This window comes from Gobio gobio, assembly GCF_949357685.1.
Source record: "Gobio gobio genome assembly, chromosome: 21".
Lineage (NCBI taxonomy): Eukaryota > Metazoa > Chordata > Actinopteri > Cypriniformes > Gobionidae > Gobio > Gobio gobio.
Window position 1 is genome coordinate 26,146,540 of NC_137117.1, and position 26,101 is coordinate 26,172,640.

The 26,101-nt window shown below is 41.5% G+C and overlaps 1 protein-coding gene across 1 annotated transcript; it reads right to left on the minus strand.

Annotated features, from left to right (window-relative positions):
* Positions 1-2,882: 2,882 nt before the first annotated feature.
* On the minus strand, positions 2,883-12,636 carry slc2a1a (solute carrier family 2 member 1a). Its single transcript, XM_079802147.1, has 10 exons — positions 12,346-12,636; positions 9,230-9,325; positions 7,550-7,710; positions 7,216-7,456; positions 6,977-7,139; positions 6,718-6,905; positions 5,332-5,436; positions 5,132-5,233; positions 4,830-5,033; positions 2,883-4,757 (listed from the first exon to the last, which is right to left on the minus strand). The coding sequence occupies exons 1-10, from the start codon at positions 12,361-12,363 to the stop codon at positions 4,569-4,571; spliced, it is 1,467 nt and encodes a 488-aa protein (XP_079658273.1). The 5' UTR covers positions 12,364-12,636; the 3' UTR covers positions 2,883-4,568.
* Between the last annotated feature and the right edge of the window lie 13,465 nt (positions 12,637-26,101).

Here is a 26,101-nt window from a genome sequence, read left to right on the forward strand (position 1 = left end):
GAAGAGAAGTCATTCCGCAACTCTCTCACTAGATTCATTATACACATCGCCATGCGTTCTGTGGCCTAGTTCTGCCTCAAGGCATAGGCGTTACTTAAGGTAAATTAGAGGATTTTGTTTGTTTGTTCTTCTTTAATCTTAAAAAGGGCTGAGAAAATATTTTCCGGTGCTATGAAATTGTAATGTGGTGTGAGTTTGGCTATGACTCTGATTTGAAATCAGAGGGGAGGTGAAGATGAGAACAGAAGCTGCAGAGAGAAAGCAATTAATAATCTCTTCAGGAGACCGTGTCTGCATGACTGCACATACAAACTAATGGATTTCTTCTTCCCCTTTTTAAAATTTTGAAAAATTAATTCAAGTTATGCCCATGAGGTCAGCATTCCCGCTGCAGTGTCTGCATTTTTATGCTTTGTTTAGTCTTTAAAGGGGTGGTAAAACACATTGTTTTGAAGGCTTGATTGTGTTTGTGGGGTGCACTGTAACATGTGTTCATGCTTCGTTTTTTAAAAAAAATCATTATTTTTCATATATTTGACATTTATTCTACACTGCTCTGTCCCTCCTTGAAAAACGGTCTGATGCTTTCCGGGTTGTATGAAGCCAGTCCCTCAAAAATACGCAATGGGCTGAGATTGGTTAGCTGGCCCAGTGTGTTGTGATTCGCTAACCGCAGTGTATGTTTGTCGGAAACGTCACGCCCCTTACCTTACCGGTAGACTTTGCTTTGCGATGGCGTCAATAAAACCACACCAATCTGAGCCTGAATCAGACCCAGAACATTTTAGTGAAGATGATCGAGCAGAACCTGTTCAGTCCTAATGAGTAAAGACTGCGGATCTATAGTGATCGCTACTGAATGGCACTGTTACTTTTGTATTTTTAGAACGATTATAGCCAAATATCTGTCGCAAGAACTATTAACCCAAAACACTAAACACTGGCTTTACTATAGTAGCCAAATCACACACAGAACCATGTTTAGCAACAGATAAATAATACATAAAAGCTCTAATAAAAGAATAATTTACACCCCCCCGCGCGCGTCGTGCATTCACACACTGGCAGTGTTTGTCTTATGCAGCTGACGTTGTGCATATCCGGTGTTGAACTCGCGAACATTGTGAAAGTTTTCCTCCGTGAAAAACTGCTGCGGGAGGGAGCCCCGCGCGCGTCGTGCATTCCCATTCACACACTGGCAGTGTTTGTCTTATGCAGCTGACGTTGTGCAAATCCGGTGTTGAACTCGCGAACATTGTGAAAGTTTCCCTCCGTGAGATGTGCTGCGGGTGCGAGAGCCCCGCACGTGCCTGTTCCCTTCTGTCTCAAACACACGTGCATATAACATGCTGTATGTTAAACGCTCTGCAACGCACCCCTGTCCCTATGAAGGCTGAACAAAGCAAGTACCCCAGACCTGCAATCCGGATGAATAACAGCGTTTCCTCGGCATTGCGGCAACAACACTCCAGCCTAACTATACCACAACAGCGCCGCGATACAAAATGCCCCCCCCCCCCTATTTAATATTCTCGGAGGAGGGGTTTATGTAAATATTGAGCCTGGTGATGTCACCAACCCTGGAGGAATGTGTGTAGTCGCCTACTGGCCGTTTGCTGTAGTTCTTAGAAACTGTTTTCTTTAAAAGCAAATATCTCCCTTTGCTTTAAACTTTGAACGTTGTAACTTTGCAGATGTTGTTTATGCTAAAGCAGCAACATTACACGCTAGCTTAAGTTAGAATAGTGAAATCGTGGTTTACCACCCCTTTAATATATGACATGGAATGGACAGTGGTTTTTCTGTCTCTCACTGATTTTCATCCCTAAGGAAATTCATGGTTCATTGATAACTGCTGAATTGCATAGTGTAGCCTAAATGTTGAAGCCGGTGTTAAGTGCTACAGCATTTTTGTTACCACTGAAACTGTTGATATCCCATCAACACATGAAAACACATAATTTATTCTGGCAGGATGCTGCAATATGTTGCTTCATGGCAAAATTACAAGATAAGTCCATTTTAAGGGGATTTTGCTGGCAATCGACAGACTGCCCTGTAAACTGTCACTAGGTCCAAAAATAGCCAACATTTTCTTTTCCAACACATCTATTGAAATGCTTTCCTGTAGTATTGTTTATAGGCCTCTTGTAGGCCTACATTAACACAAACAGCTGTAGAAAATGAATTGTTATCACTGCCAAATACTTCTCACATTAGTGCCATATATTACTCCCATTTTGTGGTATATCCCATATTTACTATGATTAGTAAATCTCCAAAATCATCAAAAACAACAAGCTAGCCTATACAAGCCTATCTTTGTGTCGATGTAGCGTCTGATACAGACAGCGATATAACGTTCTCTGTTGTTGAATGCAGTTTATATATTTAGCTAACTTCGACTATTTGTAATTACTAAAACGAATATGCGTTCATACTTATGCCGCCTTCACCACGTGCTATCCGAAATTTCCTACTTCCCACTTCTGAAGTCGTGGTTAGGAGCTCATCCCATTCAAATTTTGACTTGGGCTTTCATGATCCATGTCCAATTCGCATTATATATTAAATTAGCGTTAGAGATTAGAGATAACATTAGTTGTAGAAAGGACATCAATTTAAGGAAAGTCTTTACTCACCCTCAGTCATATGACCATGTTCCATGGCGGGGGTTGGTAATCAAACCAGTTTTGGAAACTCTTTGAAAGTCTAGATCCAGATCGGAGAGATGGCTACTATCGCAGAGAGAAATACTGCCATCTTTTGGTGTTGGGAATAATTGTGGCTTTATTTATGAATTATAATATATAATATTCAACGTTTATGTAATTGTTACTAAGCCATGATCTAAACAGAGACTAAGACGAAAAAAACGAATACACATTTTTTTCTCTGTTGCAGTTTTATTTGATTTATTTCCAACTAAAAATTTATTATTTAGAAAACATAGGATACCCAGCAAGGAGATGTCTTGGCACTTGTGTTGGATTTCTAATGCAATTTCTGTGACATAATGAACAAACCCATATCTCATCTTTTAGGAAGTTTAAAAAAAAATATTCAAAGTACTAAGCATAATCTATTAAAAATGCTTTAGTAAACCTGAACGTATGTACATCCTCAGGATGAATGGTTCTAAAATGTCAGTATATGCTATTTTAAGTGAAAACAACATAGTACATATACCTTTATACATAAAAATATATTTTTTACATAAGAAATATTAGAAGCCTGTTTCATTCATAATGCCAACGATTATTGCACTTTTGCAAAATAAACACTATACTAAGTTCTCATCGTCTCACAAGCACCATAAACATTATGCTCAAATCTAAAAAATATCATTTTTTATATCATAATATGACAAATATATTAGAGCTAATTTATTGGAGGTCAAAATGAGATTTGAAAAGATAATAAACCTCAGTCTTGGAAACCAAATCCACACTTCTGAAAAGCAGGACTGCAATATATAATTAAATAATTGTTTTGCATTTGTATTCTAGTGTTAGTATCTTGATACTCCTTGGTAAAGCTACAGTTCAAGTATTAATAAACATATATCATAATCTGACACCATAATGTTGCAACATAATTATACTTGATATAACATCAGCAGACATATCAGAACTCATCATATGTTAACTGGACAGTAACAAAGAATTGTTAAATGGTTAAAAGTGCAAATCTTAGAAACAAAAATCAAACAAACATTTAAATTGTGCGAAATGAATCATTCAAGTGATCTAGTAGTACACAAATATTCAATAACCTTATTCATATGCATGTGAACATACAGAATTTGTGATTATTATTTAGATTTAGATACCATTTCAGAATGAGAAAACATACAACAAAGGAAAACAATCAGTGAATGTTAAGGTGTGAGCAAAAAAAAAGACTTTCTGTGCTGCTGTTTAGCTGTATATGAAGTGGGAACGTGGAATACTAAAGTACTGCATGCTACACCATACTTCATACAGCATATTATTTTTTAAATATAGTAAGTGAAAAATAAAGGTATATTATCTAAAATATGTAATGTATGAGGGGGGAAAAAACATTTTAAACTGTAGTATGGTACACCGTTTTCACATTGTTGGATGTTTTACCTTAGAGAGAGGTGTCTGGTTACGATCACATAATCAAAATAATTATAGTAATGTATATTCCCACTTTTGTCAGTCCAGTGAAATAATGAGTAAATATTTTGAAGTAGTATGTACTGGTCAAATAATGCACAGTTTGGCAAATGTTTAGCAAGTCATTTGAGTACCCTGCTGAACAATCCAGCATAAACCAGCATGAATTCCATGTTGGTCCAGGCCGGTTTGCTTGTTAGAGCTGGTCATGCTGTTCTCAAGCAAAACTGAGCTGGGGACCAGCATGCAAAACATACCTTATTCTGGTGACCAGCAATGCTTGATTTTTCAGCAGGGATACAATGCAATCAGAAAAATACATAGTAAACACTGCCTGACCTACAGCATTCCTAGTAAGAGTTAAAGGGTTGTTTGCCATTGTGAATAGCATTCTATAGTAATCTATAGTATTATTGTATAAACTCAGAGCTGTGAGTCTGCTCCCAGTGTGTTCAGATCATCTCGGGTATATTTCTCTGACCCTGTGCGGAAGCTCGCCGAGATCTCGTCAAATGTTCGGCCTTTGGTCTCAGGTACTTTGAAGTAGGTGAAGACGAAGAATATCAGCAAGAGGATGGTGAAGATGATGAAAACATACGGGCCAGTCAGTTCCTATAAAGGGAACAAACAGTGAGTATTTGAACATGTGAGAAATGACGAGAAAAGAATATCATGTTTCCATACCTCAACATACTGGAAGCACATTCCCACCAAGAAGTTTGCAGACCAGTTGGAGAAACCAGCGACAGCAAAGGCAGAGGGCCTGGGGCCTTGACTGAAGAGTTCTGCCACAATGAACCATGGGATTGGGCCTGGTCCGATCTCGAAAAATGCCACAAAACTGAAGATGGCTACAATGCTGACGTACGACATCCATTTCACTTCTTCCTGAGAAGGATGATTAGCGAATAAACGTCATTAAACATTACAGTTTACATCCAAAACTGTAACCGAAATATAGTATATCAGTGTAATCATATACATACTAGTAGTGCCATAGCTATGGTCATGAGAACAGAAGACACAGCCATTCCCATTAGCCCAATAAGATGGAGTGATCTTCGGCCAGCTCGCTCCACTATGAACAGCTAAATCAGAGGGGGATACAAGCATTTTCAACCAAAAACTCTGTCACAGTTCTAAACAAAGGACAAATTCACATGAAATATGCTCTTACTATACTTACCGACACCACTGTGAATGCTGTGTTCACAACTCCAGCACCAATGGTGGCATAGACCGGCTCAGACACCCCTGCTTTCTCAAATATATCAGTAGAGTAATAAAACACCTGAAAAACACAATTAAATTCACTGAACCTGCAAATCACTGTTTATGAAATGGCAGCAACAGAGGGTACTCAACCAGGATAAGTATTTTGCTGCCATATTTGAGATTTTTACACATTTAACAGGTGTGTGCAGTAGTATTTATTATAGAATTGAATCCTATGTTTTTAGCTTATTCTTGTCCTGAAATAAAGAAACGGTGGTTTACTTTGCAGGGGAGCATTAAAGGTTTAGTTCACCCAAAAATGAAAATGTTAAAATAGTCCATGTGACTACAGTGGTTCAACCTTAATTTTAAGTAGCAACAAGAATACTTTTTTTTGCACAAAAAACAAACAAAAATAACGTCTTTATTCAACAATCTCTTCTAGTCTGTGCTATTTTCTCTTGCCGCAGCTATTTGACACCGGCTTTATCCAATTTCCAGAGATCACATTAAAACCCTCAATACATAACTATTCTTTAAATATATATTTAAGTTCACCCAACAATTTTCATTATGTCATAACTTACCATCATGTCATTCCAAACACCTTAGAATTTGGTTAATCTTCAAAACCCAAATTACTGAAACCTCCATTGTAAGTCCAGGCCAACCAAAACTTACAAAACGGTCCAAAAAGGCCATAAAGAGATCGCAAAATGAATTCATATGAATCAAGTGGTTCAATCCAAGTCTTGTAAAGAGACACAAACACATTTTATGACGAACAGATTTAATAAACATCTAAACAATGATTGACACATGAAGATCACATATGGTAAACACAGAAGCTCAAACGTGCGTGCATGACGCACGAGAACCAATGAGAAGCTTTTGGTTTCACCATATGTGATGTGCTCTATGTATGTGTGTGTTTATAATTAAAAACCTAAATTAATCTGTTCATTATATAAAACAATCAATTCATATGGATTCATTTTAAGATGCCTTTATGACTTTTTTGGACCTTTTTGAAAGTATTGGATGAACTGGACTTTCAATGGGGGAAGAGAAACCTTTCGGATTATATTAAATTATCTTGTATTTTGAAGATTAACCAAAGTCTTTGGGGGTTGGAGCGAAACAAGGGTCAGTAAATTATGACAGAATTTTCATTTTTGGGTGAACTAAACCTTTAATAATATTCTAATATATAATTATTAATAAATAAATGTATGTTTTATTTACCTTTTAAATAATAAATAAATGCATGGTATTTCTAAAATAACAAGCAATAGAATTTGATGGAAAGATGGATGGATGGATTGACAGATACATGGAATGGAAGAGGAAAACGTACAGCATTGATACCAGAGAGCTGCTGGGAGAGCTGCAGCATGATGGCAATGAAAATGGGCTGGCGGTAGAGCGATGAGCGGAACAGCTCAGGGATGGTGACCGTCTTCTCCCTCATCATCTGCCTGCTCTCCTCCCTCATCTCCTGCATGTCTGCCTCCACATCATCAGTGCCGCGTAGCTTCTTCAGAACTGTGGAAATGAGTTCATTAGGCTGACTGCAAAAACAGACAACATCTTAAGTGGGGCCTAAAAAAACTCACCAATCTTGGCTTTGGCCTCCTCTTTCTGGTTGATGAGGAGGAAGCGTGGGCTCTCTGGGCAGAAGGGCAGCAGGGCACACTGGAGTAAAGCTGGGATGAAAGTAAAGCCAAGTAGGAAGGGCCACATTGTTGGGGTCCCCATGATTTCTTTAATGCCAAAGACCTATGGAAAAAGATCTTAATAATCAGAAAGACTTCGCTAAAAGTGGTCTCAAAATAAAGAAAACACTTGAATTAACCTGTGCCATGAGGATGCCAATGACAATGCCAAGCTGATGAAGTGTACCAAGCGCCCCACGTAATGAAGTTGGGGCGATTTCTCCTACATACATTGGTACAAAGCCTGTGGACAGGCCAGAATAAAGGCCGACAATGAAGCGTCCAATTATAAGCATCTCCCAGGATTCAGCCAGCTTGGAAAAGCCCAATAAAGCAGCAGATATGAAGGCCAAAACATTAACCATTAGCATTGAGTTCCTCCTGTTAAAAGATTAGAAAGAGAAAGTTTAAAGACAAACAAATCCAGAATACAAGTGGAGTGTCTGTAAAGTTCTGATTGGAAAGTCAAGTTACCTGCCAAAGCGGTTTACAAAGAGGCCCACTGAGAAGGAACCGAAAATGCCACCAACAGAGAAAATGGCCACTGATACGGACCAGAGCGTAGTTAAAGTGGTCGAAGGAATGTACTCTGAATACCTCTTATTCCACGTCTCATTGTAGAAGCTCTCAATGATCTATGATAGAAAAAAGTATTACTCCTTGGTTATGAGAATCATTAGACAGAGTGTTCATTTGATACCTTTTTCTTAAAAAAAAAATGGTTCACACAAATGATTCAGTCAAGTAATTTGCTCCAGCAGTTCCACATTGCAGTCAGCAGAGGGAGAAATGTTACTGTTACTGAATGCAGAGTCAGAACAGATTGCATAAGAAGTTGCTTAAAGGGATAGTTCACCCAAAAATTAACATTCTGTCATCATTTACACACCCTGAAGTTGTTCCAAACTTGTATGAAATTATTTCTTCCATAGTTGGGGAAAAAATGGTTACTTACATTCTTCAAAATATCTTTTTTTGTGTGTGTGTGTGTGTTCAGCAGATGAAAGAAATTCATACAAGTTTGGAACAACTTGAGGGTGTAGAAATGATGACAGAATTGTCATGTTTGGGTGAACTCTCCCTTTAATTAATCTTTTGAAACAGTGAATCGTGAAACATAAACAAGCATTGGCTTATTATTGTGACTTCACAGTTTCTTCATCAATAAATATTTATTTATTTTTAATTTAAAGAAAAACTAGCTATTCACTCAAAACACTGAACATGAACAATACCCTTCAAAAGTTTGGGGTCAGTAAGGTGTTTTGTAGAAAGAAATGTATAATTCTATTGAGGAATGATGCACTAAATTGACCAAAAGTGACATTAAATTAAGTAGCACACCTGATTTCAACATTGATAATGTGACACTAAAGACTGAAATAATGGCTGCTGAAAATTCAGCGTTGTCATGACATGAATAAATTACATTTAAAAATATGTTATTTTAAAATGTAATATCTCATAACTGCTTTATTGTGTTGTTTTTTTTGTTTTGTTTTTTGATAAAAAGAATTGGAGCCTTGGTGAGCATGAGAGTTCTTACAACAAAATGTTTTAAATTTGTACTGACCCCAAACTTTTGAACGGTCAAAAAATGCTTAACAAACTATTTACTTATAATCTTAAAATCCCAGTCTCAGTAACGATGATGTCCTTACCGACTCCTTGACTTTTGACTTTCTCTCTTTATCCCGTTAAAAGACTAATGTAACCTATGGCACAGGATTTCTATACATAGAATTCTCTCAAGTATGTGGGGTTTATCCAGAGCTGTCATGACCCATAAAGGGGTCAAGAATGTAATTTATTCATTCATTATCCACTGTGAAAATTTTTAAATATTGGTTGCAGACTATAGGCATAATAAAAGGCACCAGAATGCTGTTATAAGAATCTCATCTGAAGAGTTTAGGCGGTGCTTGTCTATTATTAGACCGCTCTGCACACGTGAATCAGCATATTTTAATAGGCTATATTCTAGAAGGAGGATTAATACAGCATACAGTAACAGCTAATCTAAAATTAGAATTAGATGCATTACAAACAAACATCAACAATACTATAAATGACCCTTTATTTAGTTATCTATCAAATAGCCATATGCAGATATATAAGTGCTTTTGACAATTCATGTGTCATGTCTGTGTTCACCTTCTGAGGGGCATTGATGACTCCTGTGTTGTAGCCAAACTGCAAGGAGCCAATCACAGCAGTCCCAACAGCCATCATCAGATTAAACGTCACCTGCTGTAAGGGATATGAGTGGTTCACAATTATCATAATAACTGAATCCTTCCGATTCAACATTCATTTTATAGAACAATATGGCAAAATCTGAAAGTGCTGATAAATTAATTTAATAATATGCTATGTGAAAGATTACGCTGAGCTCGATTAGACATTTTATGCAGGGGAAGTTGAAAGGTGTCTACTGAATATGAAATTTCTATGGAGTTCACTCAGTCACTATCTAATACAATAGTCAATGCAATATTGCATGCTTTTACAGATTTGCTATAGGTTTAAAGCATCAAAAAAACTGAAATTGTTGCAATGTTTTGACGTCTTTTAAACCACCATATGAACAATGGTTCAGTTTATTCAATAGAACTGTGTACCCACTATGCAGTGGCATGTTGAATGAGGGAAACCCTGTTGATTATCAAGTATTATCCTATTACAGATCCGGCAGCACCTGTGCCAACGCACGCACACATACCATGACTACTCCAGCCTCTTATTCCAATCCACTCATACAACCACAGGCCTTTACATAACACGCTCAACAGGCCTTCAAAGACAACCACTTATCTTGAGCACTTGCACGTAGAGTCAGATTAACTAAACAAAACACTGTAACTCCGACATGTGATTTTTTTACATACTCCTAAGGATGTTTGTTCTCAAGAGGAGCAAAACTCTTATATTTGTGTACTGAGCCAGCTAAATATGTTATACAGAAATAAAAGATCTGAAAACATTATTTGTTTCTTCAAATGTTAAGGGAACATGCTGTTGTGTCATGTTGCAAACATTATGGGAACGTTACTTCTGAACATTCTGAAACAGTATTAGATGAACATCCAACTAAAACATTTCATGAGCGATGTATAGGCTAAATAATGTTTTTGTACTAACTTTTTGAGAACATTATTCAAAGTTCAAAAAAACTTTGAACAAACGTTCTATTAACGTTAGTGGAATAATGTTTGTTCGTCATAACTTTGAGAGATCCTTGCCAGAACGTTAGCCAAAGTTCTGAGAACGTTCCAAGTTAGCTGAGCAAAGCCAAACCCACAAACTATACGTTTTGAGAATATACACCTAAATATTATTCAAGCGTCTACCCATCAACAACCAGCCATTCTAAAGCTTAAGAAGGTTACATCAGTAGCCTTTTAATAGTGTTTTAATCTGGCATCCTGCGCACTGTAGGGCAGCTGTGTTTTAGCAAACATTCCCCCAATAGAAGGCAAGGCAACTGTTGTGACAGGGTAACGGTGGTTCAATTGCGCCCCCTTGCGGCCATGCTTTGTAGTGCTCTGAATCAGACACTTAAAGGGATAGTTCACACACAATTACAAATTGTCATTACTTAACCACCCTTAAGGAAGTTGTTCCAAACCTGTATGAGTTTCTTTCTCCTGTTGAACACAAAAGAAGATATTTTAAAGAATGTTGGTAACCAGACAGTTGACGGCACCCATTGACCTCCATAGGAAAACAAAAATGTCAATGGGTGCCGTCAACTGTTTGGTTAATAACATTCTTTAAAAGATCTTCTTTTGCATTCAACAGACAAAAGAAAAGTCTTGTACAGGTTTGGAACACACGAGGAAATAACAACATAATTTCTTCTTTTGGGGTGAACTATCCCTTTAAACCTTGTTAAATAGGACTATTATATCCACAGTTGAATGCAATGTTTAATGCAATTAATTGCAGTTACAGTAAAAAACAAAAAAGAAAGAAAAGAAAAAAAATAACAAAAACAAATTAAGTGATGTGTATTTTTTGCATGTTCACTGGATAACGTAGGCCTCAAGTCCTTGGGAAAAGCTTAACATTCCAGATTAAATATACAGAAATATTAATAAGCAATGCAATGTCCACTGAGCCACTGAAGCAAAGGGGTTTAGACTTTAAAGGGTTTACACAGCAGTACTTTTTCCTTAAGCTCAATAATAAGAACGCTGCTTTCTTATTAACACACAATTATAAAAAATAAACCACATTTCAGAAGAAAGGTACAAAAGCTGTCAGTGTGGGTGGTACCCTTTCAAAAGGTAGGCTACACCTTTGTACCTAAATAGTGCATATTATACCTCAAAGGAACATATTGGTTCCAAAAGTGTATAAATGGTACAGATTAGAACCTTTTTAAAAGGAACTGTTTTCTTCTGAGAGTGTATGAAATAAGGGAATCAATATGCCATGTAAACAGTTAATGTTTCAAATTAATTTTACAATTAATTTAGACAATCTTCCTAATGGACCTTTTAGAGTTAAGTGTCTCAAAATAGCATATTTTTTCTTATTTTGTAAATATTCTGCAAATCCTAATAATGCAAAGCAGAATTGTGTGTCTATTTTTCCTTAGTGATCCTGCAGCTGACTAGTTATCTTGTTCAGAAGAGGCTGTGATCATCTTTATGTTTAGCTTTCTTCTTTCATCACTTTACTTCCCTGGCAAACAAGATAAATCAGATTTATGTCAATGTGAAACAAAGGGTTGAAGTAATTAATCTGTTTCTCCCCTAAATATTTTGGTCTGAGAGGTGATTAGTAGGTTTAATAGGTGTTATCACATATTTCTATTATTTAAGGATTTAAACCTGATGATACGAGACCTTTGTTGCTGGAGACAAAAGGTTTTGGGGAAACAAAAATGCCCAATTTAATTTTTTTTTTTTTTAGGTGAATACTAGGTTTTGCTTTCTTGAAACAGTAACAATTAACTCTCTCCCGGTTAACTTATATTCCTCAGGCTTTATTGGCAAACTTTCGAAACGGTAGGTTAGGCTATGACAAAACTACGTAGGTAGCCTAATGCACAACATTTATCAAAAGTAAAGCCTAAAGTGAAGTTATCACTACACTAGAGTTATATAAGGCATATAAATAATTATTGTCATCGTATGAGACATAGCCTACAACGAAATTGAATGTCTCTCATAAAAACGAACTGTATTCGTCCACTTTTCACACATAGGCTACGCACACCCACACACAGTAAGAAAAATCAGACTAGATAAATATTGCCTTACCTTTTTATTAGACTCCATGGTGGCAGGTTAAAAAAAGTTTTTAAAAGTTATAAGATAAATATTTTCTTCTTTTCGTTGTGGTGGAAAACAGTCCTACATTCCACTTAAAAAAACATATTATATTCGGCCGAAGATATTATAATTTAATATCCATAATGTAGCATTACATTTGTCATTTTGAAAGAAGGCTATATTAGTCGAATTTATATTATTGTCATTTAGTCTGTCAGGTGCTTTCAGACCATCACTGCCATCAGTGGTGTAAAGCGCTTAATATAAATTCTCGAACACAGGCTCTGATTGGCTGTTGCTTGGTTACCTCTGACCGTGTGGCGATGTGTACACAGGCATGTATGGAAATGAGCGCCCCGATTGGCTACACGCATTCAATGGAGTGACGTAAATGCGTCGATATTTCGTTTTAATCTGGACAATCCCAAGAGTGTGTTTCTAGATTTGCGCCAGAATGAACACACATGCCTTACCCAGATTTAATATGCATGTAAAAAAAAAAGAAAAAAAAAAAGATCGAATCTTAGTCAGACCATAGTTATTACTATCCACATGAAACCTGTTAGCGTTTATGCTATTCCCAATCTACATTCCCAATCATTATTTTTAAGTATTGATAAATACTATGCATATACTGTGTGTGTGTGTGTGTGTGTGTGTGTGTGTGTGTGTGTGTGTGTGTGTGTGTGTGTGTGTGTGTGTGTATACAATAAATGGCGAGACATTACTTAATTTCTTTGTTATTATTATTATTTCTTTAGCTATATATGTATATATTATTTCTTAATTTTTTAGTTTCTTTTCATATAATTTTCATTTTATAAATTTTTAAATCTATAATTCTTTTTATAATGTATAATACATAGGCTATGCTGATCGACTATGCCATAACTGATAGATTAATTAATGCAACATAATTTAAAATAGGCATGGAAATAAATATCATGCCAAAACATTATGATGATCTGACTTTTTATCAGAGAGAAAGATTCAGCTTTCTATAATACAATTAAATAATAATATAATTAAATGCATGAATAGATTTGATAATCTGGTAGTGCTAGTAGTTTTGTCATTGTTATTTTATCCCGACACCATATCCTTAGCTTTTGTTCATCACAGTAGGAAAGAGTCCGGCAAAATTGTATGCAAAAGAAGAAAAAAAAAACTTCTCTTTCATTGTCTTCATTTCAGAAGCAAGGATTTTTCCTCAAAAGAAAGGAAAGTTTCTGTTGACTTTGGTTCCTCAGGATTAAATGCTCTTTGATAGGCATTGTAAACAATAACAGACAAACGTCAAAGACAGGGTGGGTGTCAGTAGGTTCATATTGTTCAGTAAATCAAAGATTTGTCCATATTCCTTCGAAAGTTGTTTTGTTTTGTTAATTGTAAGCAATTTGTCCAGATTGATTGTTTACAATTAGGGGAAAATATATCAGTGAGACTAAGATTAATTTAATAAAGCGGAAAGTCATGGTCCACACATGACAGAGCAGGTGAGCGTTTGAGTCAGTTGTACTGCATGCAGTCCACTACACACTTATCTCTAGTCTATTTCTGAATATGACACTTATCAATGAAAGCATTATTGTTTGCATGGCTATAATTGCCAACACCTCTGACTTGACAGCAGTGAATTGACACCTGAGAAGGATGAAATGAAAAGGTCATCCATTCCTGCATAGTGAATGTTCTGCAAACAGAGAACTATTGCAGTTTGTCAAATACAAAAATTAAAATACATGATTCTAATTTTATAATGCTGTGCATTTACCGAAAGAGGATAGGACTGCACGCAAGTCATACAAAATATTGTTTGATTTGAAAACAAACACATTATGATAAAAAGTTTTAAAAAAAGGGCTCTCAGGTAATCTAAAATGTGTCATGTGGTAACATCTAAATAAACTGTTATTGACTATTGACTAAATGAAGTGGCTTTAAGATAAAACCTGACTACAAGGTTACACACCAACAAAAGTAATTTTTAGAGTGTCAGGTCAGGTAGAATTAACGTCTTATGGTAACAATTACAGTGCAGTGTTAATGGTCACCATGGCATTTTCCTGTGAAGGATGAGTTTAAGGACATGATACTGTAATCCTCAGGTCATGTGACCTCTTGAGCTGAAACATGGCTGATGCAGTCTCTCTGACTCACCTTCGCATGACTGGAAATTCAATCCTCTCTCAGCTTTATGGGTGTTCATTTGGACGATTTTCTCACCTGAGCACAACAACAATCACAATAGCACTGTCCGATCACATGACTGTCTCATGTTTGAGTTGTGGCTTTAAAACAATGAAATACTACAAAACAGCAGGTAGGCTACATTGGATTTAAGAGACTTTATAGGGCTTTTCGCGCTATGCTTAACCCAAGGTAATCTGTATTTTTAAAGGGATAGTTCACCCAAAAATGAGATTTATCCCATGATTTACTCACAAAAATCTAATTGTTACGCAGTGACAGAATCCGTGTTAAGAAACCATTTCATTCTCACTGTTATGGTGCAAAAAGCAACAATCTGAGGCACAATCTGGATGGTAATGTCAACAATATATAATCTAATATTGTGATTGTGAATTTCTCTCTTAAGGACAGATGGGGAACACTTGCCCTGGCGGGCCGGGCCGAACCCAGGAACTCACTTTACTGTAGTTTAGGTTTTATAGGATGCACACACACATATTACACATATTCAAATAGGCCAATGTGCTCTGGTCCGTTGGGGATCCATTATCATGAATACGGTGCCATTTCAGTCTGACCTGCAGGTTCGGTCACACTCGATAAACTAATGGTCTATCTACAGGAAGAAGGCAGACCTGGTGAAACATGCCTTGGATATCAGCACTGATGGCCAATGCACGCTCACGGAATCTGAGTAAGACCCCTAGGAGTGATAAACCCAAGGTGCAGAGCAAATCATTCATACTGAGGGCATTAAACTGAAAGGAGAAATCAAAAAACACACGATTCTTTTCATTGTGACGCAACACATGGTGTGGAATAAACCATGATTTACCATCCCTTTCTTCTGGACTGAGTTTTCTGATAGCTCCTGACTGTACCAATTTGTAGATTTCTGAGGAATAAGCTTCAGCTTGTTGCGAGTCTGGCAAGTTTTCTCTGTGGTGGAAAAATGTAATCATAGAAGGTTAGTAATTATGTATGTTTTTGAGTTCATCTACAGTTCATCTTTAGGAGTTAATATTCTGCCACAAAGACACTTTCATAACTCTAACAGACACTAACTTGAGGGGTCTAGTTAGTTAGCACTCTGCAGACATTCAGGATGGCTGTTCGACTCTTTTCTTGCAAGAAAATAAATCTTTATAAAGACAATTGGTGACGGTTTGTCTCTTATTCATTAATGTAACCATGTTAATTTTTTGCCGCAACAATTTGGTGTCAAGAAGTGGGATTCCTTGGATGTGTCTTATGGACCCCGGGAGCGAAACGGTGACTGATCATCCTGGACGTTAGATTCACAGCCCTACCCCGCCTGGTCTTGGGTAAGTTGGCCAGATCTGAACGGAGACGTCCGACAGATTATTAGCACCAGAAAAGTCACAGAGACAGACTGCCAGTATGGGGAAGTTCCAAAGCAAATTAGCTGAATATGATGATGATCTGTATTTTGTCAAATTATGTGGCCAAAAATGCATGCAAGGTATAGAGAAGCTAAGTAAACATCATGATTTCCCCAACGAGGGAACGCTGAGGGTCACCAGACTGAATGTGTCACTAGAGGGAAAGTGGTGAAAGAGTCAGTTGAAGAGGGAGATACATCGAAGGGCTGTTGTGGGAAACGTGTGTAAGAAATGCGAACGAACAGTGAAATGTTGGGTGAAAGAGGCAGATAACACACTGTAAAAAAAAACAACTTGCATATTGTTGACATATTGTAGTCGGGTGGACAAATTTTTGACCACAATGTTGAGTTTACTTATAAAAACGATTTCACTGCACGTTTACTTATATATTGTCCACTGAACACAAACAAGTAAGTTGAGAAAATGTAATGTTTTGATTTCTTGATGACTTCCCGTCGTCGCGCATGCGCAGTCTCTCGCTGTACCTTGCGCGGGGTTTCCTCCTTCAACCACGCTGTAGAAGGGACTGGATTTCATCCTAAAGCATGTGGTGATCCGTCAGCTTGTTATGTATCAGGTATGTATCAAAATACGGCTAGATTAAAGTTACACTGTGTAACTTTTTTAGTTTATTCTTAGCTAAAAACACTTAGTTCTTTCAAAAATATATGTGCTCGTTAATGTATATTTACTTCTTTCAAGTAATAAAGTATTCTCGTAAGTTTACAATATGCCATTGAAAATACATACGGTAATGGGTTCGAATGCCGGTCGCCATGTTGCCCCTCCATCTTGAAAGTACATCAGCCAAAGAGGGACATACCCGTGAATTCAAGCTTCGCCTTTCGCGTTTTAACACTCGATGGCACCGTGTCGAATGTGGACGAGGTCGAACTGGAAGCCATATTAATCTTGGACTAAATCGGCCACCGTAGGAGTTAAAACGAAATCGGAATTGAGAGGAAGAGAAACTAATATTCACTGGATGGTCATTTATCTTTTAACCGCTAGATGGGGGAAAATATCACACAGTGTAGCTTTAAGGCTGGGTGGATGATATTTTTGATGAGATTATATAAAATGTATATCGCTAGATTGTCCGCGTAGTTCAGTAACGTTACTACTTAAAGTTGCACTTTGTAACTTTTTGTGTTCAAAATTCAGCACCGCGGAGAGCAGTTTCCCTAAAAGAGCTACACAGATAGAGCTTGCGTCTTTTTAAAGATGACATTCTATCTGTGTGTTTCTGGATGCGGTTGTTTCCTGTCCTCACTGACGGCCACGAACACTGTTTCACATGTCTGGGCGCATGCTGAGACTGTGTTCGTGGGTGGTCATGTTTTCTAATGAGAACATGACCACGTCGGCACGCCGGTCGCGACTCCTCTTTCTCCGGGAAGCTTGAGTCCCCTTTGTTGTTGGCCAGCCGCCGCTCGTGTGTAAAAGCACAGCCGCGGGTCTGCTCGACACTCTGGGAGACCGCGGAGATCAGCGAGAGTTGCCGTCGGGGAAACCCGAACGGACCTCTCGTTTCTCTGCGTGCCGTGTGCCGTTGAGTGCTAGGCTGTAGCGCGGGTTGTCACGGCAACCCAGCGCTCGCTCTGTGCTCTAGGTGCGCTGTCCCCTTGCCTATTTCTCGTTGTAGCGCCCTCCCTGGCAACAGGAGAGGTCTATTTCAGTGAAATAGCTGGGGTGACCTGAGGAGAGGAGGGCTTCTCCTTCGGGGAACCAACCCCCTAGGGTCCCTCCCCCTCTAGCGCACTGCAAGCTGTGCAGCTCTGGGTGGAATTGCTGGTCCTTCTTATGGGGGAACCTAGCATTTCATTCAGTGCTCCAGCTGAGGATCAGATGTCAAACGCTGCATCGGAGAGAGGGCTGTTGTGCTCTGGGAATGAGGATGATGCTGAGCCCACTGTAATGGTGTGTGCTTCGCTGAATCGGATTCAGAGTTAACAGCCATGCTTCCCGGGATCACTCCTGGATGTGCATGGAAAACTTGGCAGTGTGGCACTTCTTTGGATATGGAAAGCCAAAAGGGCCAAAACTGCATAAGTTTTTCCTCTCTCACTACCCTCAACGGTGGGGTGGCTGTGCGCAGACCACCCCTGCCTGCACAGGGTAGTTCTGAGTTGAGGTTGAGCTGTGCATGTTGACTAACCGTGATCAAAGTCATGGCGCAGGCCCTCGGCCAGACGATGTCCACCTCAGTGGTCCAGAAAAACCTCCTGGCTTGCCTTGCTGAGATGTGAGTGGTCGTCAAAGTACGCTTTCTCGATGCTCCCATCTCACAAGGTGGCCTTGGGCGACACTGTTGAGAACTGGGCCCAGCAGTTCTTCGCAGTCGGTAGCAGGCTGAGGCAATCAAGAGCCTCCCCCGACGTACCATCAGAGTGCCTCGTGGGCCGCCCCTCAGTCTGCCCGTCGCCAAAGGCTTCGTCCCCTGCAAAAAAAACAAACAAAAAAACACACTTGGCACAGCCTGCTCTACTGTGTCCTGCAGGGGATGACGCTACCTGTCTCTGCTGCTGTTTAAGCGGTCGGTGAAACATCACCTCTGAGACAGGTGACCGGGAGATGGGCGGGGCTGCTCTTCCCCGGAGGAGGGCCGGGTAGAAAATCTTGAGTCAAAATCCGTTCTGCCGCTGGTGTCACAACCAGTGGTACCCAAATTCTAAAAAAAAAACAAAAAAAAGAGCAGTTCTTCCCATCTCTGGGTCCCAAGGGGGTTCGGAGAGCTGTGGACGGTCAAACGCCGGACCACACTCATCCTCCTCCTTCGCCTGTGGACAGTAGTGGACGGTTCGAGGACGCAACCTAGCCTTCTCACGTACCCTCTGCCCTCTCGTGGAATCAGGTAAGTGTGCACCGCACACTAACAACCGCGCTGCGGGGCCGCCTCTACGAGACAGCCGCCCCAGCCTGGTACCTGCATTCCACCTCGCTGCCCCACGGTGGGTATGCCGGTGGTCCCTATTGTCCCGCTTGCACGGACTCTGCGAGCCTGGCTAGAGCTCCCCAGTCCGTCTCGCTGGCTCATTCGGACCATCAGGCTCGGCTATGCGATTCAGTTCGCCCGGCGCCCCCCCCCCCCAGGTTCAAGGGCGTCCGCTTCACCTCGGTGAATGCCGCAGATGCCCATGCCCTGCGTGCGGAGATCGCTGTCCTACTGGCGAAGGACGCGATAGAGCCGGTCCCTCCAGCCGATATGAAGACCGGCTTCTACAGCCCGTACTTCATTGTACCCAAGAAAACCGGTGGGTTACGGCCAATCTTGGACCTGCGAGTCCTGAATCGGAGCCTCCACAAGCTACCGTTCAAGATGCTCACGCAGAAATGCATTTTTGAATGCATCCGTCCCCAAGATTGGATTGCAGCGATCGACCTGAAGGACGCGTACTTTCATGTCTCGATTCTTTCTCGACACAGGCCGTTTCTGCGCTTTGCGTTCGAGGGTCGAGCATATTAGTACAGAGTCCTGCCCTTCGGGCTGTCCCTGTCCCCCCGTGTCTTCACGAAAGTCACGGAGGGGGCCCTTGTGCCCCTGAGAGAACAGGGCGTTCGCATCCTCAACTATCTCGACGACTGGCTCATTCTAGCACAGTCAAGCCAGGGATCAGTTGTGCGAACACAGGGACCTGGTGCTCAGACACCTCAGCCAGTTGGGTCTTCGGGTCAACTGGGAAAAGAGCAAACTCGCCCCCGTGCAGAGGATCTCTTTTCTCGGTGTGGATTCGGTCGAACGGACAGCGTGCCTCCCAGAGGAGCGTGTCCAGTCGATGCTGAACTGCCTGAACACGTTTCAAGGCAGGATGGCGGTTCCACTGAAACAATTTCAGAGGCTCCTGGGGCATATGGCAGCCGCTGCGGCAGTAACACCGCTCGGCCTGCTTCATATGAGACCGCTTCAGCATTGGCTACTCGGCCGAGTCCCGAGATGGGCGTGGCAACGCGGCACTCTCCGGGTGAGCATCACACCGGCCTGCCGCCAGTCTTTCAGTCCATGGTCAGACCCCTCGTTCCTTCGGGCCGGAGTGCCCCCGGAACAGGTGTCCAGGCACGCTGTGGTTTTCACGGATGCCTCTGCCATGGGCTGGGGAGCCACGTACAACGGGCATGCAGTGTCAGGGGTTTGGACGGGCCCGCACCTGCATTGGCATATCAATTGCCTCGAGTTGCTAGCGGTGCATCTTGCTCTGGGCCGCCTCAAAGCGCGGTTACGGGGCAAAGATGTACTGGTCCGCACGGACAACACTGCGACCGTTGCGTATATCAACCGACAAGGTGGTCTGTGCTCCCGTCGCATGTCGCAACTCGCCCGCCATCTCCTCTGGAGTCAGAAGTGTCTGAGGTCGCTTCGGGCCATTCATGTCCCTGGTGTGCACAACCGTGTGGCCGACGAGCTTTCACGAGCTGCGCTCCTAGGCGAGTGGCGACTCCACCCCCCAGGTGGTTCAGCTGATTTGGAGACCGTTCGGGATGGCACAGGTCGACCTGTTTGCCTCCCCAGAAATGTTCCACTGCCAGTGGTTCTATTCGCTGACCGAGGATACACTCGGCACGGATGCCCTGGCGCACAGCTGGCCCCAGGGGCTGCGCAAATGCGTTTTCCCCAGTGAGCCTACTTGCACAGACACTGTGCAAGGTCAGGGAGGACGAGGAGCAGGTCCTGCTGGTGGCGCTGTACTGGCCCAACCGGACCTGGTTCCCAGAACTTATGCTCCTCGCGACAGCCCCTCCTTGGCCGATTCCTCTGAGGAAGGACCTTCTGACTCAGAGACGGGACACCCTTTGGCACCCGCGTTCAGACCTGTGGAAGCTTCATGTCTGGGCCCTGGACGGGACGCGGAGGTTCTAGGTGACTTACCCCAAGAGGTAGTTAACACCATCACTTCGGCACGATCACCGTCTACAAGACAGGCTTACGCCTTGAAGTGGGACCTGTTCGTCGAGTGGTGTTCTTCTCGCCGAGAAGACCCCTGAAGATGTTCGATCGCGTCTGTGCTTTCCTTCCTGCAACAGGGGTTGGAGCGTAGGCTGTTGCCCTCCACCCTCAAGGTTTATGTTGCTGCAATATCTGCCTATCACGACCATGTAGAAGGTAAGACGGTTGGGAAGCACGACCCGGTCGTCAGGTTCCTTAGGGGGGCGAGACGGTAAAATCCTCCTCGCCCTCCCTCCATACCCTCTTGGGATCTTGCTCTGGTGCTCAGAGCACTTCAAGAATGCCCCATTTGAGCCTTTGCAGTCAGCAGAGCTAAAGATTCTGTCTATGAAAACTTTGCTGTTGGCTGCATTGGCCTCCATCAAGAGGGTAGGGGACCTGCAGGCATTTTCGGTCGACGAATCGTGCCTAGAGTTCGGGCCGGGTGATACCCACGTGGTGTTGAGACCCCGGCCTGGCTATGTGCCCAAGGTTCCTACCACTCCCTTCAGGGACCAGGTGGTGAACCTGCAAGTGCTGCCCCCGGAGGAGGCAGACCCAGCCCTAGCTTTGCTCTGTCCCGTCCGCGCTCTCCGGGTTTACGTGGATAGAACTCAAAGCTTCAGAACCTCAGACACCCAACACGTTCGCTAGATTCTATAGCCTACGTGTAGAGCCGGTCTCCTCCTGTGTTCTCACCTCAAACGGGTAGAAGCACTGAGAGGCCCCGTCTCTTGTCGGCTTGCTGCGCTACGGCGCTTATATTCTCCAGAAGCAAACTCTGTGAGTCCTCCACCGCCCTCGGTGCCGGACGTGGCGGAACGTCTGGCATCAGGCCCCTTGCCGCTGAATCCTTGAGAACCGGTATTGGGCTCGGGTTATATGAGTGACCCTACGCGGATCCCATATATCTTTCCACGGTCGCTCCTACGGGAAGCCCGTGTCTTTCCCTTGGGAGAGCCTTCCCGTCAATGGGACTGAGCCCCCTCTCTCCGTTGCGGGCTACGGCTCAGCATTGTACTCCACATAACTCCTTCGGGGTACGATGTGGGCTCCGCAGCGTCCCCTTCACTAGGGCACGCTTCCCAGTGTTATCCAATAAATCACTGAGCGGGTCTTGCGGAACGGCAGTGATGGACTTCCCGGTGTGAGCCCCGTCTCATCAGGTAAGAGAGCTCAGGTGGCTCACACAGGGCACTGGAAGGGGGCAGAGGCCATGGCGCTTTGGTAGGGATTCTATTCGTCGGTACTCCGACGTGGCGACGAGAGTGACCGACTGAATGGGAATGTCTCGGTTACGTATGTAACCCTCGTTCCCTGAAGGAGGGAACGGAGACGCCACGTCCCGTCGCCATGTACTCTGTACCCTGCTGGGGTGCCTGTCTACCTACTCGGCTCCTCAGCAAAAGGCTGATTTGATGCAATCACCTGTGTCTCATTTATACCCGCACGGCGTGGCATGAGCACCTGGTGCAATCATTGCATGCCAATGTGCATTGGCTCGTTTAGTTACACTCGAAGTAGATTGGCTCTCGCGAGCGAGATTCCTATTCGTCGGTACTCCGACGTGGCGTCTCCGTTCCCTCCTTCAGGGAACGAGGGTTACATACGTAACCGAGACATTCTTCCGCAAGGCGCATGCAGACAGTTTTGTTTTTATTAACGGAGCGGCAAAAGTTACAGCTTTAACGTTATTGACACAGATAAGAGTGAGGAAACATACTTGAATGAGACTTGCATGATGTTAAAAATGTTAAAGACAGCATGTGATTGCTAACCTTTCGTGTTTATTGCATTGACTATGCATTGATTTGTTTTCACATTTGATTATTCCATTTCTGTAGTATTTTACTACATGTTAAATTAACATACTGTAACTTTTTTTTTAAATGTATCTTTGTTCTGTTGTATTTGTCCTTTTTAGACTAAAAAAACATCAGTGATGCACTGACAAGAATCTGGTTGATGTGCAAAAAAAGTGACCTTTGTTTTTGAAAGCTTAGGTGAGTTTATTATTTTTAAATCTAAATTAACGTGTGTACACTTAATTCTAACTGTTTTAACTGTGTTTATTTAGGGTCTGTGCTGAGTATTACAGGAGAGCACCTTTTTCCTTTTGTTGGATGAATACACATCTAGTTGTACAGAGTATGGAGATGAGAAGAAGATCCTACTAGACCAACTTGAACATCAGGTAATTATTTAGCATCATATATCTTTGGTTAAAGGTTGAAGGGTGTCATCTCTCTGTCAAGCTAAGTCCCATGCTTCTCTTTGGATATAACATGCATATAACTTGTTCCATATTTGTTTTTCTGTCTTTCAGACACAGACACTCCAATGTGCTTGCTCAACGAAAGGCCTTTTCAAACGAAACTCTCAGATGTCTACCTTTGTTTATGAGGGAAAAGTTTGGAAACATCCTGAAGACTTCCCTGGTAAGAAGATGTGTGTCATCAGCATATACTATGAAGGTATTTTTGGTGCAAAACAACTGAACACGTGTAAGAGTGGAATTTGTAGCCGTAGAGCATATCCACACATGTGTATCAATAAATTTGAAGTCACAGAGAAATCACACAAATCCTATTCTACGAATCACACATGAAGAAACTCATACACTCACATTTTAGCTACAGTTGCTGCAGTGAATATGGTGCAAAATGCATTCACACACCCGTATCAAAAATGTAAATACACAGACACATTTTGCACATCCGCAAATTAATATGTGAATCCATGCAATGAGAGTTGCACACTTGTAGAATATTTGGTCACAAATGCATTACTTTTCTTGGATATTTTTCTAACACAATCACAAGTCCAAGTCACTAAAACTTCTTGAATCTGCTGCTACGAGCCTTCAAATGACAAGTTCCATGCGCTCTCACTTTTGCACCATATACTACATGAAATGTGGAGCAAAAGTGATTTGTGCATCTGTGAGGCAGCGGCAGGCCCTGTTCAGAGAGCAGAGAATTTCAGCCAATCAGAAGGGCTCGTTTGAGCCGCTGGAGCGTGACCGAGAAAAAAGAAAAGAAAAAAAAGAGCAACCATATCCCGAGCAGGCGATGTCAAGTAGCAATAAAGGTATGTTTTTTTTTCCTCTCTCCCCCCTGCAATCACTCACCGTTATATATTTGTTTAAGTCGTTTTAATATATGCGCTGGTCAGCTAAGGAGGTAATCATTGTTGCTTAGTTGACCTAGCCTGACCTAGGCTTGACATTTTCATGAAATGTAAGTTACGCTAACGCTAGCCTATATGTACTGTGAAGTTTGCTATCCAATCGTCTCATAATTAAAGATACTCTCATATTAAACAGTGTATTCCTTATATTCTCTTCTGCTTTACCTTCTAGAAAAATTACAGAACAGGGTGGGTCTTCACAGGTCAGTATCATATCAAGTGACTTATGCACCCATTGTACGACTATGTGTACTTTTTTTTTTTTTTTTTGGTGGATAATAACATTTATAGGAATACCATATAGGCTTTTTATGTTAATTAACCTGCTCTGTAACTCCCTGCAGCTTCCAATTAGGCCTACTGGGCGAATAATATCCCTTTACTTTACTATTGTATTCCAAGAGCTGGTGTCATAAGAAATAGTGTCCTACTGTGAAATAGTCATAGACAGTAAAAGAAATGGACACAGCGACCCCATTAGGCCCGACAGGGAAAAGTGAAGTCAATTAGAAGCACTCACTTCCTGATGGCTGAGCGTACTGTGCAGCCTCAGACTGAGCTTGACGACTGTGGCCCTGTCCCAAATGCACACTTCATGTGCACTTTCGGTCTTGTGGACTTACAATGGCCGCTGCATGCGCATGTACATTTAGTTCACGAGACCGTCGGGTGTCCCATTTGTCATTTTAGGTCTCAGAAGGGTGCTCGCGAGCACCCCCTTTAAGGTCGATATGCGCCTTCGATGCGCACTTCTGCCGAGCCCGCACTGGTGCGAGTTACGCAGCGGACTTCTTCCCGGCAGTCAAAGCGGCATTACGTCGTGAAAGTGCGGACTCAGAGGAAGACCGTGAGGGTTAAGGGTCCCATTTGGGACAGGGCCGTAGATGTGACGTGAGCAACCAGTCTGATAGTTGTAAGTCCTCTATTAGTTGTGCAAAGTGAAATCTGAATCACTTTGTTGAAATATTTTGTCCTGTTGCTTTTGGCTCTCTATGGGCTTCTCCCCATACTTCTCCCTTGACTTTATGCCTCCACGCCCCCCCGATTGCTTCATGGACAGTAAAAGATTGCCTGCGAGCTTCTCCTCCTGTCTATACGGTAATTTCTCTACTATGCGTCAGGGAGTCGCGTGGTTATGACGCAATTTTACAAAATGGCTTCTACTGGGCGATAGTGTAAGATTCAAGGTAATGGAGCCTTTTATACATTGTCGTGTTTCTTTAGAAATAAACAATGGACAAATGGAGTCTTTAAACGCCTCAGATGCAAAGTTATTCGCTGTCAAAGTGACGTCAAAATGAAAGTCAATGGAATGCTAACAGAAGGTGATGGCTTGATTAGCAATGGCTGCCCCTATGGAAGGTACGCTTTCCGGGTGCTGGATTACCCCCTTGGAAATTATGTCCGCTTAGGACCCCAGTGCGATTCTATTGGCTGAAAGAACTTTTAATGGGTAATCTGTTCAGAGAGCCTGATTACAATTCTTACAAAATCCCGTTTTGAAATAGTCTTTAACATCTTGCAAAGCATATGTTTCATATACTAGTATATAACTGAAGCTATAAGTTGTGAAATCAAGCATATCTCGTTCATATTGTTTTTTTAGTTAGCGTGCATTCTAGCATAGCATACAGCTACCCGATTAGCTTTGTTTATAAACCACGGTTGCACGTACCCTACATTTTAAAAGCCCCGCTTTAATGTTTATACAATGAAAAAAAGATCCTGTTGTATTTATTTTGTGCACCTGTTCTGTATATTAGTGTTTTTTTATCCTTTATTATATAGCCTACATATACACTCACCTAAAGGATTATTAGGAACACCTGTCAATTTCTCATTAATGCGATTATTTAATCAACCAATCACATGGCAGTTGCTTCAATGCATTTAGGGGTGTGGTCCTGGTCTCCTGACTCCAAACTGAAGGTCAGAATGGAAAAGAAAGGTGATTTAAAGGTCCCATGGCATGGCATTTTTCTATTATTTTTTAATGTTTCCTGAGGTGTACTTATATTGTTAGTATGATTTTTAC

Coding starts and splice junctions, on each gene's coding strand:
- slc2a1a (XM_079802147.1), bottom strand. Junction 7,140..7,215: donor TTGGCATCCTCATGGCACAG/GTTAATTCAAGT, acceptor CTTTTTCCATAG/GTCTTTGGCATTAAAGAAAT. Junction 5,034..5,131: donor CCATAGCTATGGCACTACTA/GTATGTATATGA, acceptor CATCCTTCTCAG/GAAGAAGTGAAATGGATGTC.